This window comes from Phlebotomus papatasi, chromosome 3 (genome assembly GCF_024763615.1).
Source record: "Phlebotomus papatasi isolate M1 chromosome 3, Ppap_2.1, whole genome shotgun sequence".
Classification (NCBI taxonomy): domain Eukaryota; kingdom Metazoa; phylum Arthropoda; class Insecta; order Diptera; family Psychodidae; genus Phlebotomus; species Phlebotomus papatasi.
This window is the reverse complement of record NC_077224.1, coordinates 49,043,401-49,055,717: the sequence shown is the minus strand read 5'-3', so window position 1 is coordinate 49,055,717 and position 12,317 is coordinate 49,043,401. Positions and strand designations below refer to the sequence as shown.

The following is a 12,317-nucleotide window of genomic DNA, read 5'->3' as shown; positions in this document are numbered from 1 at the left end:
TACTTCAGCTGCAAACATTTTTCATAACTATAGCCCTTATTTAGGTAATTGGGCACTTAATGAGTCAAGTGGTAGAGTTCTTGCTCTACAATGCAAGTGTCCCGGATTTAAATTGCTTTTAAGTAATCAGAAAACTTCATGGCACGTGATTCCACAGGGCACCGGACAGACACCTTCATCCCTGTATAAAAAATAATAATGAATGTATAAGAATCTCGCGTGTGAGAAGGCCTAGGTCCTCTATAGAACGTTCCAACATTATTATTTCACCTAGGTAATGAGAGGTCTCTAATGACATTCAGAGTTCAGAGTGAAGACAGAAATTATTTCCATCCCTGTCCTGGTGAAATTGAGTAAGGGAAACTGGGGCACCACCAAACACGGGGTAGCACCGAACACTGCAATTTTATAATTAGATATTAGACTTTAGAGAACGAGACCTGTATGCAAGCATGTGGCAAGTTAATTATTTTATATATGGAGCTATTTAAAGCTAATTTCTAAATTGATCTCGGACTCAGCTCACAGTGCTCCGAGAAAAAAAAATATTTAAAGAAAAATTTAGTATATTTATCCCTCCGTACGGAAAAGTATCTTATAATACGGAAAAACTTCTCACTTTTTTGTTATTTAGTGTAACGGTCGCGAGTGCAAAAAAATTCCCATATAAATTTAAATCGAAGTATGAGAAAGTGGCTTCAAATTTCAGGCAACTTGCCAGGGGCGTGCCTGTATGAATTCAGAGTTATTATAGGGATGCTCGTCTACTGAAGAAGTGCCCATCATAGTCCAAGTACTTTAGAAATAAAAATCAGCGTTCGGTGCTACCCCATGTTCGGTGGTGCCCTAGTTTCCTCTATCTCTCGTTATAATTGACACTTTCAGTACAATAAATAATCAAAATGATTTTTTTTTGTATTTTTTTATTTATTATTTTTATTTCCATGAAATTTACGAACAGTTTACGAATTCTCTTTCCCTTTTCTTTTCTTTTAGTGTATGTTCTATCTATACTTTCAAATATTATGACCTGAACTACATTTTACCTATTCACCAAAAAAAAGCTTTGCTTCACTGGAACTTCTTTTAATAATATCAATGAATTGATACTTTGAATTGATACTTCTTTGAGTGATATCATTGATTTTTTTGGCAAATAAAAGAACAAAACCACTGAGAATATTGTTGGTCAAATGGGTAAAATCAGAAAAAGATGCCGTAAGTAGTGATTCGACATAAATTCAGTACAAAATAGAAGATTGCAATAGATTAGGTATTTATTTTTATTAACAATGGTCAGTAAAAATAAAAAAAGGTGCTTTGCAATCGAGATTTATATGCTATACTTTAAAAGTATAGCATGAACCGGAAATGATTATTCTGCATTATTGATTCGAAATCGGTGTAAATATTATGCTTTTTAGGTGTATTAGGGCTTAAAGTTACCCTTTTTCATGTCAATTTTACCCTTAAAAAGTTGTAAAATTATCATTAAAAAATGTTGATATATTTTTATACCTAAAAAGTGTTAAAGATATGAGGAAAACAAGTTAATCGCACCCCCGTTTTTGTCTCAGTCAGTGATTACGTCGTGTCTCGGCTTAAGTCGTAAGTATACTCTTGACAGACTTATGCCCTAGACATATGTCTTGGGCATAAGTCTGTCAAGATTATTATAAGATAATATTCATGAGGGATTGAAACTAAGTTTAGGTTCTAAAACACCTTGAATTTTGGTTTGGTATATGTTTTCAGTGAAGACTTTATGTGCAATCCTTTTAAAAAATTAATAAAAAGAAAACTTATTGCTTCAAAGTTTAATTGTAAACTGTAAATACGAGGTTTGAACGAGAAAATGTGTTGGATTTTGTATCAAGCTCTGCTACATCTGTGTTTTTCCAGTTGGTCAATAAAATATTAATGTGCCACTAAAATTTGTGATTGACCGGAGTTTTAATATCAACATAGCTAAAGGATAGTATGCACTCACCAAGAAGTCTCTTCGTTTCTGAACATTTTATGAGAGTTTACTTACTGCAAGGCACTGAATTGATTAGAAATACAACAGTTGCTGTATGATCTGTATATAAAGTCCATCAAATTATTAATATTTATAGGAAATAACTTCTGGCAAATTATATTATTTATTCTCATTGAGTTAAGCTGAAATATCGCGCTGTATAATTTTATCATTTATTAGAAGTGAAAACAGCTTTGTGCTAGCCAGAAAAAATCAAATTGTACTATTCCATCAGCATATTAATTCACGCTTAATATCTTGGAAAATACCACTTCATTTATTACATTTAAAACTCACTGATAGAGCTCGATAAAAAAAAGTATTGAGACTTTCCAATACATTTATCAACTTTTAGTCTCAAAAGCTCCCCGTTCATTACGAACTGAGTTTCGTGGTAGGAAGAATAAGTGCAAAAAGTGAAAGCTAATGAGTGAAATCAATTCATGGATTTTTCTCCCAAACCAACATAAAAATCCTTCCATCTGGTGGGTTTTGCGTTGTTCAGGAAAAACAGGGCACAACCCTAAATGGTGAAAAAAATTGAGAAAAATTTCTGCCTTGGCATAGAGCCTGATGATGATGGGTTACAGAATTATTGAAACTTCTAAATTAATTTTCACACTTGGAGGCTTAAAAAGAGGAACAATTGGAGATGAGTTTTGGCAGGGATCTGCAGAAAAAAGCATATTAATTTAAACACGAGGGTGGATCATATGTATATAATCCACTTTATATAAGAGCATGGTATCACCTTTATGCTGAAGAAAACTCAAAGGAGAGAGAGTGAGAGAATTTGGGAAATGCCGCATGGAAGAACGCATTGAGAGAAAGCTCACGGCGCAAAGCTTTTCGCAGCTTTTGGGAGATGCCAGTGAATTTTGTCCAAAGTCGAGCAGTTTGATTGTATCTGCCGACAGGGACAGACCTCAGACAACGAGGTTTCGAAATTATGTCTTAAATACGGGTTTAATTCAAACAAATATCCTAAACAGGCGCGAAAATGTGTGAATTTCTCATTATAAATGGGATTCCACGTGAAGTATTCCTCCAACGAATTCTCGCAATTGCCCTCAAAGTTAATTAGCAAAATTAGTGGTGATATTGTTGCGTGAATAGACAAAGTCTCAGATTTCAGTGAAATTGAAAATTTGTGTGGTGGAAAATTTCTTAATTACAAGCTCCCTACAAAGCAGAGGCATAAAACTGAAGAAAGAAAATTACCAGTTACTTTGCAAATGCGCAATAAATTGCTCTTATAATTCAACAAAATTCTAGTTGTGGGCTTCCTCCAGTGTAAGAAGTGAACCCTAAAATTGCAAAATTAACATACCCTTGGCTATCTTCCTTCTAATTGTCTCTTACCCCGTACTTCCACCACCTCTTGAACTTGTCCACCCTGCCTCAAAATTCCCTTTCTTCTCTTATCTCAATATCTTCTTGACTGGACAAACATTTGAAATCCGTGCCATATAGTGCTTGAAGTGTGCAGTAAGTTAAGAGTTAACACTGGATAAGTGGAAAGTACATAGAAATTTTCCAAAGTACTTTATTCCATTGAATGTCAATGTATCCACAAACCGCAAAATGAATACTGTGCAAAGTGGAGGACACAGTGGATCCCTTGGCAAAAAGGATTCGCAGATTGAGGTAAAATCCCGATATATGTTATTTAACTAATAGTGGGTTGAAAAAGCGCAGGAGGGTCAAAATATTGAATTAAATTTGTTATTACCAAATAAACAAGGTTCAACAAAATTATTTAGATATTAATTTCATTGCTGACATTGGCTTATCTTGATTTTGCATAATTATTCTCTATACATTATAAATTAGCAATTTATTGATATTTGCATTAAATATATAAATCACATGTTATTGAGTTTATGTTTTACCACAATGCATAAAATTCAGGAATATCTATAAAGTTAAAAAAAATTATTAGAACGATAATCCCCAGTTAGCTTTTTTATCGCAAATACTGTTGTAAAAAGTTGCATAATTCACTTTTATACACAAAAAATAGTTTTTACAAATTCATAATATAAACAAAGCGTCCCATGTTTTGTGAAATACTTGAACTCGTGTGATACCCAACGCACAATAACTTTTGTTTAGTAAATATGTTTTTGACTTTTCAATGAGAGTGAGTGAGATCTAAATCTAGTCATCTCGCTCATTTCCATGGGAAATTTTGAGAACATGTTTACAAACAAAAGTTATTGTGCGCTGCTCATGACTCTAATGTACAACGCACAATAAATTTTGTTTTGTAAATATGTTTTTGACAATTCAATGAGAGTGAATGAAATAAATATCTAGTCATCTCGCTCTCTTTCATAGGAAATTTTGAAAACATGTTTACAAATTAAAACTATTATGCGTTGGTCATAATGCCCAACGCACAATAACTTTTGTTTAGTAAACATGTTTTTGACATTTCAATGAGAGGTGAGATCTAGATCTAGCTATCTCCCTTATTCCTATAGAAAATTTTGAAAACATGCTTACAAACAAAAGTTATTGTGCGTTGGTCATAATGCCCAACGCACAATAACTTTTGTTTAGTAAACATGTTTTTGACATTTCAATGAGAGGTGAGATCTAGATCTAGCTATCTCCCTTATTCCTATAGAAAATTTTGAAAACATGTTTACAAACAAAAGTTATTGTGCGCTGGGCATAATGTCCAACACACAATAACTTTTGCTTGTAAACATATTTTCAAAATTTCCCATGAGAATGAGCGAAATGACTAGATCTATCTCACTCACTCTCATTGAAATGTCAAAAACTTGTTTACTAAATAAAAGTTATTGTGCGTTGAGGCATAATACTAATCTTAAAAGTAGATTTGTATCATTTATTATTTGCGAGTTTACAAACGATTCGACCCAATTTTTAAAATCATTCAAAACATCGCCCAAAATAGAACAATACAATTGATTATTGAACAAAAGTTACCAGTTCATTACCGATTCACAAGTCACAACCAAGTGGAACTTAGTCTTATCAGAATTTTTAAAACTTTCCCACGATCTCAAACACTCGGTTGAGAAATATATTCTTCATGAAATCCCAAAAAAAAAATGGTTTTGGTGGAGGAAAACAATGGGTACATTAATGGATCCACTTATGGGGGGTACTCGGAAGCTTTCAAGCCTCTATCTCTAACCATTCCGATGGCTCAGAGTAAGACTCGAACAACTCGCAAATGGTCAATTTTACAGAGGATCTGAGTGGCACAATATGCAAGAGAGTTGGCTCTTGGGCGGATAGATCCCCGGCTTGACTCACAGGGTTGTGAGTTCAAGTCCCGCCTGGTGCAAAGATCTGAATGTCTGATTTAGGCAATTTTCACATGTAATCACCGCCTTCGCCGAACAATTCCAGGAGCATGGAAGAAGCATCCACACAGCGGGGAAGGCGCTCCTGGGCGGTCTAAAATGGACTTTGCAGATTCTTTCAACATGGGAAAATACGACATTGCAACATGATTGAATTGTAACTAAATATATCCCGATACAATTAATAATAATAACAGGAGAGCGATTCGAAGCTAAGATTTAAAAAACCTAGGGGAGACCGGGGAGGATTGGGACACTTTTCATGTTTTGACTTTGAGACAGTATTCCAAAAAACCACGATAGTGTATTACAATTTTATACAGTCTATAGGATACTTATAGGTATTGACTTTATAGAAAGTATTCGATAGAACTTGGAAAACAACTGAGTTTTCTTGGAGAAGATAAAACATTTAACTTGACGCTTTGTCCCAAATCTCCCCGATGTGGGGCAGTATGGGACGCAAAAGTTGATGTTTGGGACGCTTTTTTTCTCGCATAATTTGCATTATTGGAGCACGTTAATTAATTTTCAGAACCAGATAAAAAATATTTCTAATAGAAATAAAAATTTTTAATCTTTTTTTTCATACTTAGAAATAATATTAATTTAATTTGTACAGTAGAGTCATTTATTGTCAATCAATTATTTAAAGTATTTTCTTCTTATTTTCCATCTACCTTTCTTTTCTTTTTTTTAATTCTAACTATTGCAATCATGATCATCAAATTCCTCACGCGAGTAGATTTTCTTACAACTTTTAGTTTTGAACTCATTGGAGAATTTCTGTTGCATTTTCCGACAACTGCATGGTACCTGCTTTTTCCTTATTTCTCTGAAAAAGCTCTCGTCTTGCCCTTTCTGGAGAACTTGTGAGAATTGTAGAGGATATTGCTCGGGAAATTTTCGAGAAAATAGTTTTTAACGGGATTGAGCAAAGGTCGAATTTCCTCTGGAGACTAAATTATTGATTTCCAAGACATTGATGGTTTAATTGTCCCTGTAAACAACTGCTCAACTGGTAAAGTTTTCACAAGAGGGAGATTTTCAGTAGAAACCGGGTATTACTCTCCATTTTGACAATAAAAAATTGCACGCCACCTACAATCTTGTCGAAAATCAACGTCCCATTCATCCCCTTTCAGGTGTCCCAAACATCTGGTATTTAGAACCTTTAAGTAATAATAATAAGCGAATAATCTTTGAAACTTTTTAAAAACACGTTCTCAGATTATACTGCTAGCTAATGAGATGAAAAAGTTTTGATTATATATCGCTGATATAAAATACAAAGAGTAAAACTGAGAAATCAAAAAATACAATTTTTACCAATTTTTAAGAAAGTGTTTATAGAATTAAAACAATAAAACTGAGGATATTCATTCTTTTAATCAAGATACATCTTAATTTGTTTACGAATGAATAGTGGTTAAATCCCATTTATTTCAAAAATTAATGAAAAAACCACATTGTCCCACGCTACCCCTGTCCCAAACCTCCCCGGTCTCCCCTATATATTTGTGAGAATAAATTAGCTTTCAGATATAATATAAAGAAAGCCTAATTAGTCCGGAGGATTATTAATTAAATCGCGATTGAGCTACAAACGTGTATTTTATAGAACTCGCGGGAGAACCATTTAGGGAATAACCCCTGCGCAACCCCAAACGAATTCCTTGACGATCAGCGAGAGACTGAATAGTATAGATATTAGGGTGTTTCAACAAGGAAAAAAAAATTTTGGCACTATTCTTAAGGTGCTGTATTTGATGAGACAAGAAAGTTTTTCTTCGACGAATAAGAAGTCACATGATGTCAAAATATGGGGAAAAGCCATTGAAAAATGTCTTTGATTTGCATGCTTTTAGTTTTTTTAGCTATTTTAATATTCCTTTGTAAAAAGTGTAGTGATTTTTTGAAAATATATAGTCTTTATATATCTCTTAAGTAATTAAAATAATTGAAAGTGGTGCAAAGTTAATTTCAAGGGTGGAAAAAGGGTGTTTATTTCTACCCCAGAAAGTGTTTACTTCTACCCCAGATATTTTGTGAAGAGAGAAAAATACAGTGACACAAATTCTATTTTTATGGAAAACTCAATTGTTTTCCAGCATCCGCATTAACTTCGATGTATTGCCTATACCCAAGGGTAAAACATGAGCTAAAGGTGTCTACACATTGGAAGCAATTTTCGTCAAAAATTGCGTTTTTGACAGAAATTTGACGTTTCCCCCTACAACGCTGCAGGGAATTTCCTTCAAAAAAGCAATTTTTGACAAAAATTTCTCCCAATGTGTAGAGGCCATAAGAAATATTTTCCAAAAAATCAGTGTGTGCTTGGAAAATCACCTCAAATTCGCATCTATCGAAAATGTTTACATGTGCCCCAGTCACCCCTACCTTGATATTATTCAGATCCATAAATAAATTGTCAAGCTCAATAAGCTATGATAAGCCTCAATTCCTTTTAAAAATAGGAGAAAAAGGTCCAATTTCGCAGGTATCCCTTTCAAAGGTTCCCCACTTCTCCTGACGGAAGTTACCTGAATATAGGGGAAAGTGCCCATGCTTTAAACGGTTCCGAGCTTTACAGTAACTAAATTTTTCGTATGTTTTTCAATAAATGTGACTCATCTTAGCTATATTTTAAAAACTAGAGGAAAGTGTCTAGTGTTTAAAATATATCGCAGAGCCGCATTTATTCAGAAACATAGAAAAAATTTAGTCATTGTAAAGCTTGGGACAGTGTAAAGCATGGGCACTTTCCCCTATAGTATTAGTTTCTCGATGTTATATTATAATAATACGTTGACCAACCTATAATTATTATTAGAATTTAAAATTTCCCGCACGGTTCTAATGTTTCCAATGAGTAATATATTTGTGATATATCGTTAATTGAACTTCGATTTTGTGTCGAGTTTTTGATGATTTATTAAACAATTTTACTCTGTGTACATTCAAATACAATGGCAGATGAAAATTCACTGAGTTTTCATACTCGTAAATTTAAACATTTGACGATTTTGCTGCACCATTTTTTGTAAATCCTTTAGATTTTCAAAATTGCGCAAACATATGGAAATTTAGAAACTTGGAGGTAAAGTCTAATCGATCTCAATGTTTAATGTATGTACATTACATTGTCATTAAGGATGGAGAAAAAGTTCAAATTGATTGAGTAGTTTAATTACAGTTTTTCCCATTGAAGTGAATGTTTTATGCAGTTTTCAGAACACATTACAAATGCCAGAAGAGTGAATGTTATGTACATAAGAAGAAGACATTCAATGGAAGAGCATTTAAACTGACTAACCCTTCTGAGAAATTAATATCATGTGTCCTCCGTGGCGACCAGGCGTCTCCATTGTTGAGACATCTCAACATATTCTCCCTTCGCTAATAACTTCTGCAACAACTTCTCTTCACTTTCTAAATGAGAAACACTCAAGCACTTTCTTCCCAATTATCTGTTAGTTCGTGTTGAGAACTTTTCATCGCAATCGTACATCCAAGCCGCCCTTTTCATGTGAAATGGCTGTTATAAGCTGCAATGTCGAGTATTTCACGCAGCAAGTAATAGCAATCTTCTCGTGTAATATTCAAATTAGCTAGTGGAAGGTAAATTAGATTATATTAATGTAATAAAAAAATGGTGATATTTATGATTGCGTGTCTCATTGGCACTATCCATAATTAGAACTTACTGTAAGATCTATTGCAAAACATTCTTATATATAGCCCCAAAACTTTGACTTCTTGAGCTTAATGTACAAACTGTTGATTTGGCGAGTTTTTGATTTATCCCCAAGGGTGCGTGTCTGAAAAATGGCATCATCAAGTATATGAGTGGCACGAGAAACTGATGACATGGGAGGAAAGAGCAAATTTTCCCATTATTTCACTTTTCTCCGCTGGCCATGTCATTTTTTTTCATCCCTTACAATCACATTTTAGCCATGGATCTGTACGAAGACTGATGCATCGTATGTGACGCAAATGTCAACAAAACTCCCATTCAGGGGACATTTTCTCATTCATTGCTGATAAATTTTCAACTCATGCTTGTCTTTTTGCCATGCAAAATCTCTGCCACCAGGAAAAAGTTTGCGGTCAATTTTCATGAATAATAATGGAAGAACTTGGACCAGGTCACAAAGGTCCCTCCATTACGTGAATTCCTGATAAATGGAGAAATGCAATTAATACTGAGGATTCTATTTTATTATCCTGACACGGAAATAGTATTCAGAATTCAGACTTTTGCTCGATAGACTTTCTAATTTTAGGAATATTGAGTTAAAAGTATGATTCTCACTTTTCCGCTGTTCAGTAAAATATGCAAAATGTTGTTACCTACTTTTGTGGCTCTAGGCCATGTATTTGAAATTTACTAACATCTCGCGAGCTTAAAAAAAAGTAACAATCTATTTTGCATTTTATCCTCGTGAAAAATCTAACACTTTTACTTAAAGAACAATGAAATGGTCTACTGAAATCGAATTTCTTATTCAATTCTGGGGAAAAGGATGTTTAAAAATTTAATTCAAATATTCAGCATCAAAATTAAAGCTTTCGAATTCTAAGCTAAAGGCTAAATGGTTCAAAAATTTCAATTTCGCCTCAAAATTTTCCAAATTTTCTGTATTTAAAAGTTTATGTTTTTTTTTTTTTAAATTGAAAAACGTTTCAGTTTTTAAAACTCGATATAGGGTAAACTTTGGAAAATAAGACACTTAAGAAAAAGTTCAATTTAAAATGCATTTTTAAGCTAAATAAATATTTATTATTTTTATTTTCTTGGCATCATGAAATTCTTTGTGAAATATTCTAACGGAATTTCAACAGTTTTTGTTAAAAAATTTGACCAATTAATTAAAAAAATTAATTAAATTAGAAAACAACACATTTTATAAAGATGGACATAAGGTAAAGTGCCCTCGAGTCGACCGGTTCCTCGACTCGGCCGGTGGTCAATATTTGAATGTTTGATGGTGAATTTCTATAAAATTGTCACTGACTTATTGACCTATTAATGTTAGATCATACGACAAATATTAGTGCAAATATAAATAAATTGAATGAATAACTCTACCGGTCGAATTGAGGAACCGGTCGACTTGAGAGCACTTTACCTTAGTGATATTACAAAATATTATATGAAATATTTAGAAAATAAATTGTTTAGGTTTTTCTACGCCATATGGGTATCCTTTTCTTTTACCTTGTCTCCGAGTGACGCTTGAACAATCATAATTACCAAGAATTTCCTGGACATCCCACCAAAAAGAGGTTTTGTAAATTTCACATGGACACTCCGCACTGCCCAGCAATTATACCTTTATATAAAAAGGATGCAACTTTTTAGCACATTTCAATGCCCAATTCATCTAGATACTTTTACACTTCCTTTGGGAGTACTACAGAGTGTCTTTTTTGCCTTTTTCTAAGTGTTTTTACGGTTTTTACTAAATACTCTTTTAGACAGAGTGGTCTCCGGAATCAGGAAAGCTTTGACAGCCTATCTCCAGGAGATTTTCTGCCTAACAGCCACTAACAGGGGCATGACATTTCCTATGTCTCCCATATCGCTCCTTGGAAATTACAAGGGGCCAACTCAATCTGAGCCAGTTTTCAGGAGACAGGATGAAAGATTCAACTTTGTATAAATAATTATCTCAATTAAGTATGTTAATAAAAACAATTTAATTCTTTTCTATTTGTATGAGCATTATTATAAACATCGAAACATACATATTTGTACCTTTCAAAATATGTTCTTTTATGAGTTAGTTCTTTGTCATTCTAAATGATGCGCAAATTTTCATGAAATTAGAATGACAAGGGATCAACTTGCTTGAGTTAGTCCCTTGTGTCACAAAAATTTGAACGATAAATCTATTTTGTACCCCTTGACTTCAAACAACACCGCGCAAGCAATCATAAAAAGTAAAATTTTGAAAAACTTTTCTAATAACGAAATTTATTGACTCATATCATCTGAAATTTTATTAAATTCACTGTCTAGGTGCATTAAAACCTCAAAATCGCCAAAAAGTGAGTTGGCCCCTTGTAATTTCCAAGGAGCAATATGTTTCTAGTGTGCCGAAAAAATTTTTGAGTTCATTAGCTATTTTCTGTCATTGTAGAATGATTTAGCAAAAAATACTAATACAAAATAAAAGCCAATTTAATATTGAAAAGACAGCCGAAAACCTCAAATTGGAAACCTACGTAGTCTTGGAGATATTTCGTGAAATGTGTACGAAAACAAGAAAAAATTGACACTAAAACCGGTCGCATTTTTCAGAGCTAATGTCACTCCCCTGGCCACTACTGCTGTTGCAACTATTTCACTGAGTGATTAAGGCTGTTTTTCTTTCTGATTGACATGATTTTACCACACAAAATCACCAAAATTCTTAGCAAAATCAACTTGTCCAAGATTTAATTAAACTTATTTTGAATGCAACACGAAATTAAATCACATTTCACTCCTTTTACACTTAATATTTGACAAATATATTTTTTATTTACCTTTAAAATGGATTAATTTCCTTCAATTTTCACTGCGGACTTAATAATAATTCACAAATATTGCCGAAAATTCAAGTAAAAAACTTTGACGTTGTTTTAGCTACTTCCATAAGAAACAGAAAAATGACAACTCCCGTGTTAAGGTTATGAATATCATGCATGCAATACATTTTTCAAATTCTTCTTGCAAGTCACTCTTTGATTGTAAAGTAACACCTTTTGTGTTTTTAACTTCTCAAATAATCACAAAATTAGTTTTAATAATCTTCTGAACGAAAATTGAAATGTTTAATTGATTTATTATCAATTTTTTAGGGAGATGTCCCACATTCCACACTGCTTGGTCTCACTTTCCAAACTGTCTCTCTTTCCACATTTTACCCTAAAGATTGAATTCTTGAAAAAAACCATGATAT

General features: G+C 33.2%; 1 protein-coding gene across 4 annotated transcripts in view; it reads left to right on the top strand.

The window, feature by feature from the left end:
* Positions 1 to 12,317, top strand: part of LOC129808058 (inactive dipeptidyl peptidase 10) — a 273,322-nt gene that overhangs the window by 127,114 nt on the left and 133,891 nt on the right. Inside the window, exon 1 of one of the 4 annotated variants that reach the window (XM_055857741.1) lies at positions 2,927 to 3,667. The exons of the other annotated variants lie outside the window; for them this stretch is intronic. Within the exon in view, the coding sequence (XP_055713716.1) occupies positions 3,605 to 3,667 (63 nt within the window). The 5' untranslated portion in view covers positions 2,927 to 3,604. Of the gene's footprint in view, positions 1 to 2,926; positions 3,668 to 12,317 lie in introns of those variants that run through there. 4 annotated transcript variants of the gene reach the window in all.